The following is a 23,022-nucleotide window of genomic DNA, read 5'->3' as shown; positions in this document are numbered from 1 at the left end:
ATGCAAGTTTATAAGGAACTTACCCAACTGCAGTGGCTTTTGCTTTCTTTTGAGGATCTAGCAGAAGTGCGACACTGTATTGCCATTAAAACTGATTCATTATTATGCTACAGTTTTATTCAGATAACGCTTTTCTATTAATTTCGAGCTCTTTGAAGCATTTTATACATCTTTCTAACCTTATCTGAAATCAGGGATTTCTCCGTTGTTTTCATCTTATCCTCAGATGAGACCTCATCCGTAGCATCTTGTTATTGTTACCGATGCAGTTACATCTGTTTATCAGCGGTCAGATTCTGGTCGTGTTCCTCCATTAGCTCTTGAATGTCATCCTGATTCATATCCAGTCCCATCACCTTCCCCATAGGCACATTTTCATTGACAACTGGCAGCTACTGTTCATGAAGAAAGTTTTTTTCCTAGTAGATTTGAAGGTTTTAATGAATTCGATTCCAAGCTTTATAGATGATCCTGAAACTGTTAATGATGTGGAAATGACGTTGTTAAAAACTTGAAGGGTGAGACTTGTCCATTTGATTATCTTGAAGCATTGTTGAAACAATATCTTGGCACACAGCTTTTTAAAGTTTGAACTGACTTGCTAATTCATGGGTTGGAGTAGTGGAGTTGTGCTGGAACAAAGAAATTTAACCTTAATGAGCTTGAATTCATTCCGTAAATCGTCCTGAAGGCCTAGAGGATGAACAAGAGCCTTATTCATAACCAAAAGACCCCTCTTTCTTACATACATAGTTCTCATGTGCAAGTTAATCTTACGATTTGTAATGATAACCTATGTTTAATATATCTGCATATTTTACATAGGTTTCATCAGCCAACAAGAAAATATCTATAAAAGCAACCATTCACAAGGAAGGAGCATTATTTGTTTTATTATATATATATATAGATATATATATATTCACTTTTGAAGATTTTATTCACATTAATTTACATTAAAACAGACTCACAAATTGTGGTAAAAGAAAAGTAATATCCACAAATCACCATTAATTAGTAAAAAGGTTAATTATATACGATGGAAAACAAGATAAAAATAAAATATGTACCATCCATTTTCTCTGTGAAGGAAAAGGATATAAGTAAATGTATGATCATTATCACTGGGAAAAAGTATATCACAACATCATAATTTAGAAATTTAAACTGCTTGTTCATATAGAAGGAGTATTTCATATCATAAAAGAAAAGGGAGGAAAGAAAGCATATATGATTACCACTTTGTAAGTTAAAAATTATGTTAATACCAGTAAAAAAATGGGAAAAAAAGTTTGCACAAGTATTAGAAATTTTATTCATGTTTACCACTTTTTTATTCAGTAGAAAATTTATTGAAAAATTTCTGCTCATCTTGCAAAACACTCGCATATCAAATTACTCACAATCCAAAGTTTTATTATATTAACATAATTTAAGAGCCTTAACAGAGGAATACACTTAATTTAAGAGCCTTAACAGAGGAAATATCAGGATAAAAATTCATTGCTAATCTCTCTTTCAAGATCACTTTCCTTAAACAATGAAAATCTGATATTCTACAAAATAATTTTTACCCATTTTTTAGTATATGACTTTTAGGAAAATATCCTTATCCTCTTCTAAAGCTTAGAACCCACCAGCAGCCGAGCGGTAACGTCGCTGTACACTGGTAGCTTGGTCCGAGGTTCGAATCCCGCGAACAGGCTGGCTGCATGGGCGTTTTTGTGGTTTTCCCCATGTGTAATGTGTATACAAGCCAGTTTCCCTTAGAAAGTCCTCCACGAAGGCATCCCTCCCTTAAGGCAGATAGCCCTCGAGTGCTTTGCCATAATCTAATAAACCAAACCAAAACAATCTTCTAAAGCTTAATCTGTTCTCTCCAGTACTTCTTTTGCATCATCATTTAAAAAACTGAAGTTTAACTACGCCATGTAAAAATAGTACCTTTCAAGAATCTTTAAACTGGCTGATATTATTCAAAGATGCTAAAAGAACTACAAAGAATACAAGATGAATATGAACAATGAGTTCTTTTTAAAACATTTAAAATTTCCTTCATGTGGTCATACATCTGTAACCAAGGAATATAAATAATCATTTGAATATTTTCCCAATGCATAAATGTTTTTTTCATATCAGAGAAAGGAGAATTCTATTTTAATCAATCAAATATAAATTATACTATAAAGGATATCAAGAAAAATTAACTACATAAATAAATAAATTCAAGCACAAACCTGAAAACAGCCAAAAAAATGCTATCAAAAGAATATAAAGTTGAACTGTACTGTAATAAACTTTAAGAGACTGCAAGTTTGGTTCTCTACATCCAATCTGGTATGAAAAAAAAAAACATCATCTCACAAAATAATGTAAAAAATTATCGATAAATTGGTGCAGAAGACTGATTTGCATTCCCCTGTCTCCCACAAGAAGTTACTAACTGGAATTTAAAAATTATAATTAAAGGTTAAATGCAATTACTATTATTGCATGCAACTACTAAATTCCTTTTTTTTTTTTTTTTTTTTGTTGTTTTCAGTTCCAAATACACTAAAAATAAAAATTTTACACTTAATTAGTACAAAAGTTATAGTAATATACTAAGTAACTCTAAAATTTTTAACATTTCTCCAATGGCACATCTTCTTTTTGCACTAATTAAGTACTAATTAACTATACATTCATGATAATAATTTATCCAGATAATAGCAAACTGTAGCATCTTTGAATGATGAACAAATTCAACAATTCATCTTCAACATCTTATTAACTTAGCTTTTTTAAAATGTTTATTTATTTATTTATTTATTTCTGTTAGTAGAACTTATCAAGCCTTGATTTTTCTACATCACACCAACTGCAGATTTAGATAAACTGTATTCCTGACAGATGCCAATTTGGCTACATGCATTCTGAATTTTTCAAATAATTCTCACCTTACTCCCAGTACAGCTTGGCATATGGATGAATTTTTTACATAGAAAATTTCCTCAATAAAACAGTTATGTAAAGTGAAGTTTTACCTTTGTGAAAAATATGAAAAACCTGCCCTGTCTAATTCTGGGGAGAATACATTCATTTGTACCAAGATAGGTATGGCTGCAAAGCAAAAGTGCAATAGCTCTACTAAAGAATACCCTAAATCTTATATAAGATCTAAAGAATGTAAAATCGTACAGTAAGAAGACTTCAACAGCATTTTAAACATTAAGAGAACAATCCAATAAGGATAAAAGATTTCCATCCTCTAAAAAACAAATTATCTACATAGCCCCTGTTTCATAAGATTCAATTCCTTTTTTTTTTTTTTTTTTTTGAATATCCAAAATTTCCATCACAGATTAGCCTAAAGCAGGACTCCATATATTGAATGGAATCAGAGAATTTATTCAAGTTCTCTGACTCAGTGGTAATATATGTCATACAATGCCCTAAGATATACTTATTAGGTGGCCTGGTTCTCCATAAACTAGGTGTTACACCTGCTTCACACAGAAAAAAATAGGGATAAAAAAGAGGCTTAAAGATGTTTTCCATTATTCTAACATGGATGGATTCTTAACATCCTAAACATGGATGATTTTAAAGGTTAGAAAGTTTTTAATTAAAATTTGCAGAAATTTGAAAAAAAAAATTACAAAAAACATAAAAATGTTTCAGTTGGAGATATTAATATAGTCCATACATTCGCTTTTCATACATCTGAAAGTTTGCTGTATATTGCTGGATAAAATAACATTAAATGAGGTAACAGAAAGGAACCAAAATCTTTGTTCATTATAAACTAGGTTCACTACAATAAGGTTTGAGGGAAAATATTTTTTAAAAAAATATTTTCATAGAATATGACATTTATAGAAAGGTTCCATGTAAGAAATTATTTTGCAAAAAGTTACAAGAACTTAATTTCCTATCTTTCCTTTAATAACACCTCTGAATACTAATGTTTATATGACAAATTTAATAAAATACATTAATTTCATTTATAATACAAATTTATGTCACAGTCATTGTTTTTAGTCCATAATACTCTTTAACAGCCATGCTGGTATTTCCTTTATGTGTTCTTTTTATTGACTAAAGCAAAGCCAAGGGCAGCACCAACAGCCACTGTGCCTAAAACAATTGCAGTTGCTCCACCAAATAATGTAGCAGCTCCAAACAATGCCATGCCTGTAAGACCATCTGCATATAAAAACATATGATATGGTATTTATGATGTGATATAATTAACAGGAATTTATTATATAATGATAGCCTTAAAAAGAAATCAAAAGAATATCATTAAAAATACAAACAATATATTTACTTAATAATAAAACACCATATCATACAATGTTTTGCAATGAAACATTACGTTACTTCAAAAAGCCCATTTGACAGTTGCCTTATGCTATTTTTTTCTTTTGGAAATAAGCTTTCATTAATTTCCACAATTTTGTAGCATACACTGATTATAAAATTAAGACAAGATTATTGGCACATACCTCTCCCATATAACTATTCCAATCAACTGTTATGTTCATGTATGGTGATTCAATTGAGGAAAGTTTTGATTTACATAACTCAATAGTTGTTTAAATCCTGATACTGTACCTTAATGAAATGGCAGTAATGAAAAGAATGCGTGATCCAACAAACTCTTTTTGTGTTTCAACACCTTTGTATTTTCACCAGGAATAAAAGTTGCATAGCCATTTCAGCTGCAAGTTGTATTTTAATTTCATGAGGGTAATTATTTAAATACTGTCTGTCTTTCCTCATGAAGAATAACTCTTTCTAGAAGAAACATAATTTCTGCTTTTTTGATCTCTTGGCTAATTCCAAGTCATAAAATTCATTACAATGGGGTAAAAAAAAAAAAAAAAGAAAACCTCACAGTCAAAAAACAGAAAAAATAAGCAAAATTTTGATTTATAAGAAATTGTTTTTTTTTTTTTAGTGCTAACTGAGTATACAGTATTATATATATATATATGTATATATTAAAGATGAAACACAGGAATGTATGGCTGAAGATTACTGAAGGCAATTACTGCCAAGAAAGAAGGAAAATTAAATTGCCAATATGTGGAGATGAAGAAATATGCATCCCCCCCCCAAAAAAAAACACAATATGGCTTCAACAAAAAAGTACCAAATAGTTTTATTGTTTTATCAAATGCAGTATGAAATTTCTAATATAAGATAATCAAAACCCATGTGATTACACGGAAAAAAAAAAAAAAAAAAAAAAAAAAAAGACCTTACACCAGTTTATAATATAAGCACTTAGCTTTTATCAGATGAATTATAAATTAAAATTTATTTTAATTTAACCTGGATAAACTGTCTATGCAGTGCTGTAATTTATTTAAAATGATGCATTAGGCAGAATTGCTGAAAAAATTTAAACATTCCAAAAATGCAATTAAATTTATCCCAAAAAATTCATTCCAACTTAAAAATCAATAATATAAAAATGTCTTTTAAATACACACATTGCATAAAATAAATAATTCAAAACATAAATATGTATTTTATATAAAATAATTAGAAATACCATTTGATTTTAATATCTATTTATTTATTTCTGAGTAAAGTCACCATCTTATTTAATAGACAAAATATTTTGATTGCTGTGCTTTTAAGCTTTCTGAGATAGTATTAAACAGAAACACATTTCACTAAAACTGGTTTACCTGAACTATTTCGAATAGAGCCACTTTGAATGATACTTTTTCAGGTAAATTAGTATATGAAATTTTTACAGTTAAAACATTTTTGTAGTTAAAAGTAGAAATAAATTTCAGTAATATTTTAAGCAATTACATGTATTATATTAACATGTTAATATTAGAACCTAATTATGTATCTGTTCATTCACATATCTTTTTTATTCAAGTTACAAAGATCAAAACTATAAAAAAGGTGTATTTAAGCAGAACAACTAACAATTACATCCTATGACTGTTATCTAGAATTCCCTTTTTTTTATAAGTCAATAGTGTGTTACTATTAGACTAATCCCCTAACATATGTGTTACCTTAATTCCCTAACTTTAGTAATAACACACTTATAAGTAAATTTTTACTTAATACCCAAAAGCATTAAAAGTAATACAATTTACTTTTTTAAAACACAGTTCGTACACATTTCTGCACAAGGAAATTAAGTACTTTTAAGGACTTTTAATGACCATTAATGAAAAAAATTAAGGACCCATGAGCAAATGCAAACTGAATAAATTCAATTAAAAATACTATCGATGCCTGCATTTCATATTTGTAATACCATCCTAAAAATAAAATAGATCTCTAAGTAGTGTGCATTATTACTAAACATGAATTAACATAATTATTAACAAGTTTGAAAATAAAATAAACGTTAAGCAATTTATCAAGTAGCATTAAATATTTTACACTTATTGGACATATTTGAAAGAAGTGACATTTACGTTTTACTAACAGTCAGCTTTATGTTGATTTTTTTTAATGTCTCATTATGTCACATACTTGGTCGGTCTAGAGGTTTAGTAAATAGCAGGTAGATTTTATGTCAAATGGCATAGGTTAAAATGAGAAGTAAGATCATAATCAGCATGATTCCTAACAAAAGACTGAAAGTTGTCACCGCTGCTGCTATGTAGGCATGGTTAGCAAGTGTTGAAAGTTAGCCAGGCTCTGTTTAATGCAGTTAGTGTCACAGGTTCGTGTAGAGTTCCAGGGATTATAACCCAGTTAATATACTTTAAGGTTCCGATAAGCCATTAAAGCACCAGAGGTGATAAGTTATTTTGTATTATTTTAAGTCTCACTAGATGCAAAGAATAAGTTTTACTCGAATTTTTACATTTTTGTATTTTATCTTGTGACCACAGTGGGTATTAATGAAAGGCAATAACTCGCTTCAATGTGTAGAGATAATTTTTAAGGGTAAGCAGTTAGTTATAAATGATTAAATTAGGTAGTTTGATATCCTTAGTCATTATGGATTTACATGACTACTATTAAATTTTATTTTTTAACAAAATTTATTAAAAAAAGCCCTATTAAAATCAAAATTTAATAAAATTTTATAGTTTAAAATATATGTAATTTTTGGCATTGATTCTTAAATGATATTAGGATTATTACACATTAAAAACATTTATGTTTTGTAACAAAAACACTCAACAAAATATTTATCCGTCGTTTTAATTTAAGCCTTCCCAAACATTTTGGCTAATTTACATCAATTCTAACAATCAGAGATTTGTCTTAATATGCAAACCACAGTCCTCGCTAGTTTCTGCATGCTTTATCTCCTAATAACTTGTCAACCTCTCCATAATGTACCTACGAGGATTTACTTTATCTGCTAAAAGTTAAATAGTCCAAAACTTCCGACAGACTTGAAGCATATTATCGCTATGTCTGAAAGTAACTACAATATCAGACAATGGTTTAAATAAGAGGCTTATTTAAAAAGAACTTAGAACATAAAGGCACATTCAAACAAAATCAAGTACAGCTAACAAAATCAAGTACAGCTCATGGTGAGGTAATTAAACAAGAACAGTCAAATTCAAACTAATAATGTGGAGTAGTGGTCAAAGACTATACAATTTAATTTAATCTGGCTCAGTAACTCTCATCATATAAGGAAACAGAAATGGGAAAATATAGTAAAGGCTGAGATCATAAACAATTGGGTAATTTACATAATAATAATAACTGCACATATCTTTGAAAAATAATTTTATGTACACTGTTTCTTTTTTCAACATGTTTCCTTTTCATTTTAGAAGTTTTGGATTTAATTAAGGATTTCTGTTATTCTAAAAAGCACTAAATGCATTTAGAATGTATAGAAAAAGTGGCTAATTTTATTTCTTTAGTAATATGAACATTTAGAAGAAATATGAAATGTATACGGTAAAGGCTGATTACAGAGCTGATGTGGCAGAATTTTTAGAATTTAGTGGCACACCAAACCATAAAATCTAGACATGGGAAAACTTTTAGAATTTAGAGAAGGCATTGGAAGCAGAATTTAGAAAGACAGTAGGCAGCAGAATTTAGGATCCACAGAGATTGCATCAGGTGGGAAAATGCCTAATGCCAGCTATATGTATGATGCATTAGGACATATTAGATGAATCTTTTAAATTGTAAGTTTTCAATTTCTTTATTAATAAAAAAATCCCTTTTTAAAACGCCTGCCCATGTGCTAAGATTAGAAGCATTTTTAATAATTTTCATGCTTGAGTCTAGTGAAAAGTAGAGAAAACAAAGGGAAGATAAACATGTTAAATGATTCTAGTATCAGAAGTAAAACATTCAAATATGTTTTCATTATTCTTCCAGATGTTCTCCAAAAAGTAAGAAATTCACTGCGAACTTTCTGTAAAATGCATCCATTACGTGTTGATACCATGGAGACATTTCAAATTTTGTCACATATTTCTCGAATCTTCTAGAATCGTGGGTCTATAAATCTTGCTTTCTACTAAACCTTCCAAGCTGCAATGTCTAAAATCCTAAAGACAAATTACTCCTACGAATTCTATAACAGCAAAAAGCCAGAAATGTTTTGAGAAAAAAAATCAGGGGTTGAAAATGTAAAATTAATTTCAGAGAAAACTGATGCATATGAGACAATAACGTGGGAAAACTCTTACCATAAAAAAATTAAAAAAAAAATATTTTTAATTAATTGCATAGCTATTTTGCTTTTGCTAAGAAATGTTTTGTAAATTGTGCTTTATAACATTATACCTTGTTTATTTTTTCAGATTCAAGATATTGTATAAGTGGCCAAAATGGAATTTATAATATGGCAGCGAAAAATAAAAATGCTTTACTTTAATGTTATTTCTTAAAAATAATTACAATACATTACCATTATTTTAATGATATTTATCAATGTTATAATGTTCTAAAAAAATCATTGAAAATTTCTCAGATCTCGGAATTAAAAATGTTCTATTGAAACTGATCTCAAAATCGCCAAAATGTTGATAAGTCGCCAAATTTAGAACCGTTTAGTAAAAGAATTCACATCCCCAAAAGTGAAAAGTTGTTTAAAAGCTCTTTATTAAACTAATTTTGAAATGCTTATGTTTCATTTCTTGCTTAAAAACTCGAGTATCCTATCATTTATATTAGAAATAGAAACAAATTATAACCCATGAACCCATTCAAAAGATAATCATATATGTCAGTAAATTGCCAAAAGTATTCCTCCAAAATGCTAATTCACACTCAAAATGGCAGTCGTAAAACCAGACAGAAATTTCAGATGATTAAAATTAAGGACCTTCTGCCGAGTTTGACCAAAATTAAGGACTTTTAAGGACCAAAAATCAATTCCAAAAAATCTAAGGACTTTTAAGGACTCTTAAGGATCGTATGAATCCTGTAAAAATGTGTGTCATTTAACTGTAGTTGAATTTTCACTGAAAACTGATGTATACAGATTGCATCAACTCTATGCAATGGAGGACTAGGCTAGTTCTCACCTGTTTCAATGGTCACTTCAGACATTTGTTAACTACTGGTGATAGGTCAAAGAAATTATACTTTCTCATAATTCTTATAAGTGAAATTAATTTCTAGAGTTATATTTTAATTTATGTCCATGAAAGCATTCTAGTGATTCATGGTAAAATTCAGAGTAAAAGACAAATGTGGTTATTCCCCATTCAATGAATAAAAAGGGATGTGGTAAAAACATACGAGTAATTCTCTACACAAACGATTACAGCAGAATATGTGCAAGCAAGCTCTAAAACCGCTTCATGATAACATGCTGACCTGTCAATATCACAATCCTATGGCTTTGATCATCTGTCTACTATATATTTTGGGATATTATATTTTCAAAAGAAGTGAGAAATAATCATGAAAGGAAGACTCACTCCATGTATTCTGATTTGTACAAAAATGAAACACTATACCAGAATTTCAAAATGCAATATTACACAATTTAAAATGATTAATTATATGCAAACTAAGAAGTAATTTGTTCTTATTGACATAGATAATTTTTAATTATTATTTTTATGGTTACATCAAATTAAAAACGCAATAACTCTAATTTCCCCTCTTAATCTAGGTTTCACCCCTTTATTACAGCATATTATGGATTATTGCACGGCTCTAATCTTCATATTTAAAATGCAATAAACTCCTTTATGGCAGTCACCTCCACAATACAGAACAAAGTCCTTAATCCGGAATGATCTATAATACGGACCTCAAAGGCCACAAACTTTTTTTTTTGTATGCTTTACGCATGCATGTAAAGAATGCACACACGTAATGTATGCTCTACGCATGCATGCGCTGAAAGAAATGTTTAATAAAGTAAATAAATAAATATTTTTTGTAAAATTTGATACCCTTTAGATCATAATTGCTCTTTTTTTCATAAATTACGGTTCTACTTTTAATTGTATAATTTATGCATGCCATCTTACCAGATTTAAATTGATGATCTATAATCCGGAAAAACCCCTAATCCGGAATCGTCGAAGTCCCGACGAGTCCAGATTACGGACTTTGTACTGTACCAGAATTTCTGGAAATGAGCAGTATTTCTGAGATCACAAATGAATACTAATGCTGAATTTCATCTTTCTAAGATGACACTCCCACTGAAGACCACACTCACCTGGAACCATGAATGATTATTTTAGAAAGGCTTACAATTTTTCATCATACCTAGTCTCCTTTCTTAAAAATGATAGCATGCCACAGTTAGAAATATAATATGTACCTTTTTTCAGATGCTTATCAATATAAAGATTTAGTTGTTGAGCTTGAATATTAGTAGGTTCCACTCTCAGAAAAGCTTGTATGTATTTTTTTGCTGTGCAATAATTCTGTAAGAAAAACAAAGTACATGAATAATTCTTCAAATAAATAATTAAAAATCTACGATTCTGTGAATTAGGAAGACACAAAATGATTTTGCAATGTTTAGGAACAAAGAATGTGATAGATAAGCCATATACACTTTGTCAAATGAAGTCCTTACTTGGCTTTTATTTTCATAACAGTTGGTCGTAGACATATACTTCCAGTTACAAAAGTGTTTTAAATAGTGCAAAGATTCTTGTTTTTGCATTTTTTAATTTAAAGAGGTAAATTTTACTCAAACTATAAAATTTAACTTTTGTATGTTTCTGCAGTCCCTTAGGAAAATTTTATACTCATAATAAAAAATAAAATATGAAAAGTTTCATTCCCGTATAAAAGCTGACCAGGAAATTTGGTATTAAATATCATATTCATAGGTAACATAAAAATTTTGGAAAAAAGTATTTGCATCTGTACATAACTAAAAATAAAATATCAGTTTAGAAAAAGGTTTCTGATTTTAACAGATTAAAGTGACAAGCATTCCTAAGTAAATTATTATAAAAATATTGAACAATATAATTTTTTCCTAAATGGAGACCATATCCACAGAATATTGCCGAATTTGTGCTCTAGAAAATATCGGCAAGCTTTATTATTATTAGTATTCTGCAGATAATATTTAATACACACAGCCTACATCTAATATCATTTGCAACAGTTAAAAAGGGAAAATATTTAGTAACCCAATAAAATTGAATTGCCTTAAAATTTCTTTCTAATGTCATTAGTTAAACCTGTGAAAACATTTCATTCATATTAAAAGTGTTCTCAGAAAAATATAGCATTTAATTCCATTCTGAATTAAATGTTAATTAGAAACAATGCTGATTAGAAATTAAATAGAATTAAATTCCATTCGGAATTAAATGTTGATTAGAAACTAAAGAGAATTAAATGTGTTTTTAAAATGTATTCTTTTACATACTTAGGACTCTGAAATATTGCAGAAAAAGAAAATATGTACATTTATAATATTTATGATGTAATTACAAAATGTTTAGCTCTGATTTGTCAAAACCTATTGATTTTGATGGCAAATCACTGAATGTTTTGGTCACTGATTCAAGGCAATGTACGGGGAACAGTTTGGGCCTCTTCTCCATTTCCTACCTCCATGTTTCAAGCACAGATGTTATGAATATAAATGGAAATGAATTATCCATAAAACTAACCTTCTACATGGTGACCATTTGCTGAACATGTCTTGGAATTGCATCTCAGAGAAAGCAATAAAGAACCAGTTTAAGCATGCCAATGGTTTACAAAATGATGAAATAGAGCAAGTTGAAGAACTAAAAATAATTTCTCTGACTAACATGAATTGTGTGGAATTTAATGCTAGAGTGGATACTGATGAAAAAATTCAAGTAGCTGCATCAATAACAAATGCAGATGGATTTATAAACTAACAAATGTTTAAATTAAAAATAAATGAACATTTCCAGTATTTAAGAAGGAAGTGAAAAAGTATATAACATTAGTATGTTGGAATAAAAGTCATAACTATAAAGACAAAATAATAACTCATTCTAACTTAATTCTTAATTTTTATGCATTTTCAAAAATGTTCTGCTTTAGCAATCACATGTATGATATGGCATAGATGGCAACCTGTTCCAAGCCCCATCTTTTTTTCTTTTTATCAGAACATCAACATCCATGAAAACAATCACAATTTCTACTTGCAAGTGTCAACAGTAAAAAGATGAAATTAAAGTTAGCAATAATTTGATTTTTATCCGGATATTTATAATACTTCTCCATTGGTGTTCTTTAAAGTTTTGGAAATAATGTTACAGAATATCATAATCAACATTTAATGGCTGTAAAAATTTACTGCTTGTGGAAGACAGGTAATTTTGACTGTTTTTAATTTTATTTTTATTTTGTTTTGGATTCATGTAGCTGACTCAAAAATTCATATTATACAGAGTGAAACAAACTTTCTATTAATGTATAATTAGTAATTCAAACTTATCTAAATTATAAACTAGTAAGATGAATATTAAACTGGGTAAATAATGTGTAAATTTTAATACATAAATAGCAAAGCTAAAGAGGATAATTAATAATACTTTTTGTCTTGTTTCAGCTACTGCTAAGTAGAATAAGCTATCTCTTTTAATCTCTTCTGTTCCTTCTTTAAATATTTCTGAAATATATAAAAGTTATGAAATATAATGTAAAATAATAATCTTAGAACTTATCACATTGAAAACAAAAGCTCAACTAATTAAAATATAAATTTTTTAGCTTATAACTACAAAATTCTTGAATTACAAATATTCAGAAATAACCTTCTTTTATTTTAAATCTTTGCCTCATTTAAAAACACATACAGTACAAAGTCTGTAATCCGGAATGATCTATAATCCGGACCTCAAAGCTACAAACTTTATGCGCATGCGTAAATGCATAATGCGTTTAGACATGCGCATAATGTGTTTACGCATGCATGTTTAATGTATAACGAACGGTATAAGCTAGGCTAAAATTATCTAAGGCATTTCAGTTAATGTTGCAGATTGCACTGTTCCTTAATCTTCTAATTGGATCCACTTATTATTTTTTGCAGACTGTTAGAACAATTTTATAAAAATTAAGCTTGAACTTTCAATTATGTCAAAAAGAGTTTCCAATTCTGGAGCTGCCAAAGGATCTACAAAGCGAAAGCATGTTTCGATGCCCATTAAACAAAAAGTGGAATTGCTGCAAAAAATGGATAAAGGCCTAGCCATCTCAAAATTATGCAAGAAGTATGGCATTGGAAAGTCCACTATATATGACACAAGAAAAAGGAACTTTTTGAATTTTTTGTGGAAGCATCTTGAACAACTTACATTAAAAGAAATGTTTAATAAAGTAAACAAATAAATATTAAGCTTTTTTTTGTAAATTTTGACACCCTTTAGATCATAATTGTTCTTTATTTCATAAATTATGATTTCATATTTTTAATTGTAGAATTTCTGCATGACATCTTAGCAGATTTAAATTGATAATCTACAATCCGGAAAAAACCCTAATCCGGAATCGCCGAAGTCTCGACGAGTCCGGATTACGGACTTTGTACTGTACAATAAAACCGATAGTATGTGTAAGAACATCATCATCCCTAAGATTTACAGGCTATTCCATGACTATTTTTTCTAATGATTAGAGTTTTTAAAGAAAGATACTTTACTATATAACCACTCAAAGTAATATAGTTTAAAAAACATAAGGACATCAGAAAAATGGGAGGAAAATTCTTTGTGCATGCACATTTAATTTAATTATTAATTATTTATGTAGATGTGGTAATATTACCACAAAACTCATTTACATGGTGGTCCATAACCAATGTTGTGTTGTATCCATCAAACACATTGGATATCTTCTGGAAGAGATGTAGTTTCATGAATTCTATTTAAATGTTTGACTTGCTTTTGATTAAAATTGCATCCAAGCAATATAATCAACCTGGAAGACTTCTAGTCAATTTAATGCTAGCAGAGTATTTCTTAATGTTGAACTTAATTTTTGTTGATCATTCATAATAAAACCTAACATGACTTTCAGCAGAGTGAGAATTAAATTGTATATTGCTCCTGCCACTAAAGCAATTCACCTTGAAGTTGTTCCAGCTGTACTCAATAAGTAAATGAACAGAGGTCTTTCTAGACTTTCAGACGATTTACATTAAGATGTGAAAAGTCAGTAAATTTGTATTCAGACAATGCCATTAATTTTTAAGGAACAGCAACTTGTATGAAAGAACAATAAATGTACCAAAAGAGAGTGACTCTCTTAATTCTACTAAAATTCAAAATTTTGTAGCTCAATAATTTTTTGCATAACATTTTACTCCACCTATAGCTCCACATTTTGGAAGATTGTGGAAGGCTGGAATCAAGTCTGTGAACCAACATTTATTTTAAATTTTCCAATAACTTAAAATTTTGAGGAACTTGCCAATCTAGTAATACAAATTGACACATATCTTAATTGCAGACCACTAACTTATCTTTCTTCAAATCTTAAGAATTTAGAACCTCCTATTTCAGGACATTTTTAATGGGAGATCCTATAACATTGTTTTCTATAAAAGCTCCAACAATATCACATTGCTTAAAGTCAAGATGGCATTTGACTCAGCAACTTCATAATCAGTTTTGGTTAAAATGGCAAAAAGAATATCTGAGTTTTATTATTTCGTATTCTACTAGTGTGTATAAAAAAATCTAAATACCATTTATTTCATGTTTTTCATGATCCCAGGTAACTATTTGAAAGATGTCTGTAAAAATTTAGGGAAAGCTATTTAATGTTTTTAAACTTCCCACCAAACAAGGTGTTAAAAAAAATTCCACTGTCAGTTTTACTATGGAACATAAAATGCAGCTAAGCCAAGATTTAGAGAGACAGAAATGAGAAGGAGAGGGGGAATGCATAAATGTCTGTGAAGGAAGCATTTTGGGCCTCATAAATCTTAATCTGGCCCTGTGTGAAAGTTCCCATTTATATGTTTTTAGATATAATTATATTAAAGTAGTTAAATTCTATTGCTGTTCTGAAAAGTATTTTTTCTCATCAGTTATTATTAGCATGTATATTAATGTTATCAAAACAGCTGAGAACAAATGCCATCACTTTAAGGGACACCTACTCTACATAATAATTCAACATTGAATGGTATTTCTTACTGGATATTTAGAGTATACATAAATACACATTTGGGTTAGAGTAGAGAGAAAAGTACCCCTTGCATTATCACAAAGTTGCTGTTTCATTTATTGCCAAGTTGTTGTTTCATTTATGGTAGTCTGAGTAGATGAATGGCATGGAATCCCCATTAGGATGTTATTGGTTGCATGACTGCAGTAAATTCGTAAGAGCTTAAGGTGTGTGTTTGTGTTGGTTAGGAAGTATATTGCTTGTTTTGTGGTTTAGATGGTAAAATGGCCGAATGTGGTAGGATTAACTTCAAGTTTCTGTACGATTTGGAAAGAAAGGGGAAAAGAGCATTACTTGACTGGTGTGTAAATGAAGGTTTACTTAGTAGCCATTATTAGGTGTCCTGTTTGTAGGAAGGAAATGCGTATGGTCGAACGTCGTTACAGAGAATATTTTTTACTCTTATTTTGTGAATTTATGTGGCGATGCCAGTATATGGATTCTAGTTCAGATAATTTGTTTTTGGATGCTGTTAAGAAATTTTGTTTGACTGAAGACGTGTTAATTCATAAATAAGGCAAGCAGATATTTCCTTTTTGTGTAGTGCAAAGATGAATTTCTTTTTTTATGTTATTTCATTGTTTGATTTAAAATGTAGTTTATTGAGATTACATATTTTTTTGTTGGCTGCTTCTTTGACTTTTTAAGTCAATATAGTTCAATATGTACATGGACAAAGTCAAGGGAATGCGCACAGCCTAGTTTATGTAATTCTTTGATGTTTTTTAAGTGAAAATAGGTCGATACGTACATGGATAAAGTCGAGGGAGTGCGCAATGCCATTTTTGTGCAATTCTGGGATTTTTTTTAAGTGAAACTCGGTATGGCTGATCTTTGGAATATGGTAACTGGTGGTTTGGCGACATTTTGGAGGCGATAAAGGTTACTACCTAGGACTTTGGTAATAATGTGAGAAGTACTTAGTTCCGATTACACATTATTTTGTGTGAGGGAAATGAGAGATCATGAGATATGTCATGTGACATTAATGGACGAATTATAGTTCTTTAATTGGAAAAGGGGGGGAATTTGGAAAACTGTAGTACTATATTATTTTATATTAAGCTTCATTGTGTGTTGTGTGAAAGTGTGCGTGCCACGTAATGAAGATTCTGAAGATCAGGTAAGTATTTTTAATCATTTGAGGATATTATTTTTATGCATTGTTCTAAATGTAAGGAGTAAATAAATTAATATGATATTATTGGAAAATTATCATTAGCAATGATTTAGTTTAAAGTAATTAGGATTGTAATCTAATTTTTATTAATTTAATGTATGTGCTTATTTATATTTTAAGTAGTGTTTTTTAATTTAATTATATTTTAATTTAATGATCATGATTTTGTGAGTTATATGTTTGTAGTATTTTGGAATACGTTTGAGTAGAATACGTTGAGTATTTTCATGCATTTTCGTGAAATTTTTCTAATTTATGAGAAAAAAGCAGTGTACATGGATATAGTGAAGAGTGTGCGCAATGCCATTTTTGTGCAATTCTGGGATTTTTTTTAAGTAAAAGTAAGTCGACGTGTACATGGTTTAGTGATATTTTAATTAAATGATAGTTATTTTGTGAATTTTATGTTTGTAGGAATTTGGTATACATTTCAGTTGAAGTAAACGTGCATGGAAGTAATTTAAATATTTGACACTAAGTATTTGTAACCATTTGTAATGTTTGCGGTATAAATTTGTTGGTGATGTTTATAATATAATAGATAATTTAGAGGTAAAAGTTTTTGGATATTTTATTTATTTTATACGTGGAAATGTTCATCTTTGGAAAGGGTATATACTTTTTGCGATCAGGTAATTTCATATATGTTTTTTTTACCGGACTTAAAGATTCACAAAATTTTCATGCATTTTCGTGAAATTTTTCTAATTTATGAGAAAAAAGCAGTGTACATGGATATAGTGAAGAGTGTGCGCAATGCTATTTTTTGTGCAATTCTGGGATTTTTTTTAAGTAAAAATATTTAAGTAAAAATAAGTCGACGTGTACATGGTTTAGTGATATTTTAATTAAATGATAGTTATTTTGTGAATTTTATGTTTGTAGGAATTTGGTATACGTTTCAGTTGAAGCAAACGTGTATGGAAATAATTTAAATATTTGACACTAAGTCATTGTAACCATTTGTAATGTTTGCGGTATGAATTCATTGGTGACGTTTATAATATAATAGATAATTTAGAGGTAAAAGTTTTTGGATATTTTATTTATTTTATATGTGGAAATGTTCATCCTTGGAAAGGGTATATACTTTTTCGCGATCAGGTAATTTCATATATGTGCTTTTTACCAAGTTTAAAGATTCACAGAATTTTTTTGCATTTTCGTGCAAATTTTTGTAATTTATGAGAAAATAGCAGTGTAGATGGATAAAGTTAAGAGTGTGTGCAATGCCATTTTTGTGAAATTCTGGGATGTTTTTTTAAGTAAAAATAAGTCAATGTGTAAATGGTTTATGTGTATGTGCTATTCTGAAAAACACGCAAGGAGTTTGCGATTGTGCACTTTTTCCCAATTTTGCAGTTAATATTTGTCATGATTAAGCAGTTTTGTTACATAAAATTTCTAGCATAAGTGTAATTCGGCTAGAAGATTGTTGGAAAAAGTGTTCAGTAAATAAAAAGAAAAGAAACATGTCTTTACTTCGTGAAGACAAAATGGCGGCGGAAAAAAAAAAAAAAAACAGAGGGTTGCTGTAGCAGAGTTGGTCGCTAAATTTTCGCCGAAAAAATCGCCAAGTTACCATAATCCAAAGATCAACCCTCGGTATCCACGTACCGCCAAAAATCGCCAAGTTGTACCCGTAATAAATATACTTTTACCCAATTTTGCATAAACAAAAGATTTAGAGTATACATAAACATAATTTTGCACAAACAAAAAGTAAACAGGTTAAAGCATAAATCATATATTATTCAAAATAAATGTTTCTTCAATCAGGCATAGTCCAAAGCTTCAATCAGGCATAGAGCCAAGTCCAAAGCTTCAGGCTTCTAATATATTAAACATAATAATTTTTATTTGAATACTTCTGAAAACCTTTAATATTTAATCCCCCCCGTCTTTTTTGTGTCTATACATATATTAGCATGTTCAAAAATTGAACAGTTTAATGAACAGAGGTCTAAATGTTATTATATTTTATGGTAAAAATATATTTCAGGGTACCCCTTGGCAAAAATTGGTGACTGGCCAGCAAGGCACAATTTCAAGATGGCAGCTACACATAGCCAAAATAACAAGTCAAAGAATTGCACAAACTCGGTGTCCATGTACACATCGATCTATTTTCACTTAAAAAAATCAGAGAATTGCACAAACTCAGCACTGTGCACTCCCTTTGTCCATGAACACAACAATCTATTTTCACTTTAAAAAAAAATTAGGAGAATGATGACATCATATAATGTTAAAACAAAGTTACTCATCACTAAAATTGAACAAAATTTGAAGCCAATCAAAGAAGAGCATCCAAAAACTTTCTAAAATTATCTGAACTAGAATATGCACACTCCGTAACCACATAAATTCACAAAAATATGAGCAAAAAATATCCTCTGTAGAGCCGGGCTGTCGATGGCTTTCTTGCATGAACCTTTCTTGCGACAAACCCATTCAAAGTCATGTGAACGATCTTTACGTTTGACCATACGCATTTCCTTCATACAAACAGAATACTTAAAATGACTACTAAGTAAATCTTCATTTACACACCAGTCAATCAATGCTTTTTTTCTCTTTTGCTCCAAATCATACAGAAACTTCAGATTACTCTCATCATATACAGCCATTTTACGATCTAAAGCACAAAATAAGCAACATACTTCCTAATTGACATCCAATGCCCTTACAAATATTTTCCCATCAATCAAATTCAACGTAATCACACAACCAATCACATCAAAATAGAGTTTCCATAACATTCAACTACTTGGGTTACCATAAATGAAACAAAAACTTGGTGATAATCCAAAGGGCACCCTAAAATATAGACTAACCATATTTTATTGTTATATATTGGACATTGAACATCTGTTATTAAATTTAATAATTATGAATTATAGGCCCCCTTAAAAAATTACACAGAAGAAAAAATAAAATAGAATTCAAGATAGTACATATTTTATAATTCTTTGAATATTGTTACACAGCCTTTCAAAACTATGATTATATTACATCATAGTTTTGAAAGAATAACAAGATTCAAATAATTACGAAACATATGCTATTTTGAAAAAGCAAAAGAATTTCATTAAATGAAACATTTATATATTAATCATTAAGAAAAAAAAAAAAAAATTATACATTAAACATTAAAAAATATATTTTTCAAAATAAGTTAAAATATTAACAGCATCCCAGTAAAAGCATTGTATATACTTTTGGGAGGAAAATCAATAAAGCAAATTAATTTAGATTATTCCACAGCAAAGAGATATAACATAATTCTATGTCAACAGAGCTTTGATAGTACCACTAATTTACGAAATTTCAAGACATAATTTATAAGAAAAATTTCCTGAGAAATCAGACTTTCTTACCTTCTAACAAAACAGCAGCTTTTTTTACATCAGTTCGATGTTGACTATGAGCTAGACACCATGCATAATGAAATTTTGTTTGTAAATCAACTTCATCAGAAGCTAACTGCATTTCATAATTCTCCTGATATATCTAGAAAAGATGAAAGAATGTTTACACATAAAAATTAGGCAAATACATAATGAAAGTATACAATGCATACAGCACACAGGTAATCTACTTTAATTTTTGATACAATTATTTTTTGCAATTATTTAATCGTGTTTTCTGCTGACTTCAGAATTTTCATGCAAATATATAAAATTACAAAGATTTTTATTTGTTTATTTGAGATCACTCCGTAGAGATGAAGGGAAAAAAAATACAAATAAAGGAAGATATATTTCGTGTAGCCTCCAAAGATTTAACTATCATAAACATAACGCATCATAGCAAATATCCTAGTTGAAACTTTTCCTTTTATTTAATTCAGTGCTATACGAAGAGATTAATGAAATTAAATTTATTCTTAACTACATTTTCAAAAAAATTTGAATAAATGCATAAGAAAAAAACCAGCACACTACGCATAAAATCAAATCAAAGAATTTATCCGAGTCTCGAATAAATTCTTTTATTTGCTACATACTACATATTCATAACATTTATCTCTTTCAACAAAATATCTTTAAAACCATGAGAATTACTCCAATATACTTTGACTTTTATCACATTTCATGGATGGAAAATTAAGGAATGCTACTTTTAAACAATCATTTACATAAAAAGAATATATAAAAAGGAAACCTTAGTGTCTGCTTCTGAGACACTGTAATTCAGCAGAGTTTTCATATCATCATCCACTAGAAGTAAATTTGATGTATCAGCTGACATAATAAAACTAAAAGAGAAAAAAAGTGGCAAGATAAAACTGAGGCTTTAAGAATTAGTATCTCGTAGACCGAATAATATCCTCTAATGTTATGATTCAGATGACGAAATTAAACAAAACACAAACAGAAAGAAGACAAGTGTTACGTTTTACGTTCTTTACGTTTTACGTTTTAAGTCTTTTTGCCTGCAGTATGACAAATCAGATGAGGAGAAAAGGAAATATAAAATTGGTGCAATAGTATTCAGAAAAAAATCATTCATTCAAATCATAGAACATCCATAGCCATATATTTCAACGACCGTGATCAATGGAAAACTGAAAGCAAATATTTTGTTGAAAAATGCAACGGTGGAAAAAAATAAAAATCTGAAAGGTTTCAGATTTTAAATTTGATTAAAGATTCAGATTTGTTCTGAAAAAGATTCGTTCTGAAGATTTGTTCTGAATAAAGATTCAGATTTGTTCAGATTGTCTGTATTTATTAAATATCATGTTCTTTTCACTTAAACCATAAAATTCAGTTCAATAGCAAGGTCACAAAATAAATTTAAAATCAGCATATCTTTACAATTTCCGATACACAGTTCTGCGCGCTGGAGATAAAAAGATCCCTCCCCGGAGAGAGTTGCCATTGTTCGCTTTTAAATCGCTGAGTTTGTTACTCAAAAATTCTTTAAAGTTTTATAAAATATGAAATTGATAATAAAACAAATTCCAAATTTCAAATTTGGTCTACCACATGCCCATATTCGCAGTAGGATTACGTCATTCAAAATTCGATAGCTCTATGTACCGTTGTTTTATCAGAAACATGTACCTTTGTTTTATCAGAAATATACATACATTTATGCAGATTTTTCATTATTTAATTTCTTCAAATATAATGCAGGACTCTAACATTTGGTGGCAACAGTTTGAAAAGTGAAACGGACATTTATAGTGATTCAACGCAAAATTGCAAAACGAGAACAATAGTCCCCCCTTTTGGACTAAAAATCTTACAAGAGTGAAAATACGCCCACCAGTGTGACAAAATAGCAAATGTTCTTTATAAAACAGTTTTAAGAATTGCTTTTCTCTGTGTAGAGATAAAAGATTTAAAAAAGAATGCACATCTTGCAAGATAAGATCTAAAGCTACTTGCAAGAACACACCATACTACATCACAAATAATTCTCTCTTCAGTATTTCTAAAATAAGTACAATCAAATAAAGCATGAAACCTTTTAATGAATTTCTACAGCTCAATCATCTCAATCACAAGTGAAATATTTATTTCTCGCTAATGATGGAGATTAAGAATTTTCCCTCCCGTGCAATCTCTGCTATTCCTAATTTTTGTTGCCCAGTACCTAGGTTCTGAAAATTTTGTCGTCCCTGTATTCTGCTATTCAAAGCCTATCCTAAATTCTAAAAAATGCCCCATCGTTAAATTTCACTGCTGGATTTTTCTTAAAATTCTAAAAATTTTGCCACCCTTAAATTCTTCCGCTTGGTGCAGCCGTACTGGTTGTACTGGCTCTAGCATGATTTTTACCATTCAATAATAAATAAAACTTGTATACTAACAGTATGTTTTATTGGGATTTTGTTTGTTTCTCCAGAAAAATGCTTTATCTATGTTGCGAGAAATGGCTAGAGAGTCTTTGCATGAAGTAATTGTGGAAAGGGTCTGAAATGTCTACATTTACAGACATACTTTTTTTTAATTGCGAAAGCCACTATTTCAACTGTCGAAGAAAATTTTCTAAATAATTTAGAATAAAGAAAAAGTGAAATGTTTATTATTACTTATGTCAAAAAAGTGTTAGCAGATTCAGGATAAATTATTAAGGCTACTTTTTGGGAGGTAGATAAATTTCTCGGAAATTAGCTTAGAGCATATCAACAAGTGGAAGCACAACTTAGAAAAACTAAGAAGTTCAAATGTAAAGTAGTCATTTGAATGGAAACAAGTACAGGCTAGCTTTACTGGGAAACT

At 29.4% G+C, this 23,022-nt stretch overlaps 1 protein-coding gene across 2 annotated transcripts; it reads right to left on the bottom strand.

Moving 5' to 3' along the window:
* Positions 1 to 3,905: 3,905 nt before the first annotated feature.
* Positions 3,906 to 21,207, bottom strand: LOC118205702 (mitochondrial fission 1 protein-like). Of its 2 annotated transcripts, XR_015041368.1 has the most exons (6): positions 20,954 to 21,207; positions 20,167 to 20,299; positions 12,966 to 13,042; positions 10,745 to 10,850; positions 10,446 to 10,639; positions 4,053 to 4,188 (listed from the first exon to the last, which is right to left on the bottom strand). XR_015041368.1 is itself a non-coding variant. In XM_035378000.2 (5 exons), exons 1-5 carry the CDS (start codon positions 21,038 to 21,040, stop codon positions 4,061 to 4,063), a joined length of 531 nt encoding a protein of 176 aa, XP_035233891.1. In that variant the 5' UTR covers positions 21,041 to 21,203; the 3' UTR covers positions 3,906 to 4,060. The 2 variants fall into 2 exon arrangements, 1 of the variants encoding a protein (XP_035233891.1); XM_035378000.2 differs by lacking the exon at positions 10,446 to 10,639 and having other exon boundaries at positions 3,906 to 4,188; positions 20,954 to 21,203.
* Between the last annotated feature and the right edge of the window lie 1,815 nt (positions 21,208 to 23,022).

This window comes from Stegodyphus dumicola, chromosome 5 (assembly GCF_044657685.1).
Source record: "Stegodyphus dumicola isolate Sdum_Otavi_A_Nest chromosome 5, ASM4465768v1".
Lineage (NCBI taxonomy): Eukaryota > Metazoa > Arthropoda > Arachnida > Araneae > Eresidae > Stegodyphus > Stegodyphus dumicola.
This window is presented reverse-complemented; position numbering and strand designations above follow the sequence as displayed.

Coding starts and splice junctions, on each gene's coding strand:
- LOC118205702 (XM_035378000.2), bottom strand. CDS start 21,040: ATGTCAGCTGATACATCAAATTTACTTCTAGTGGATGATGATATGAAA. Junction 20,300..20,953: donor TCTCAGAAGCAGACACTAAG/GTTTCCTTTTTA, acceptor CATCTTTTCTAG/ATATATCAGGAGAATTATGA. Junction 13,043..20,166: donor AGCTGCTGTTTTGTTAGAAG/GTAAGAAAGTCT, acceptor TATATATTTCAG/AAATATTTAAAGAAGGAACA.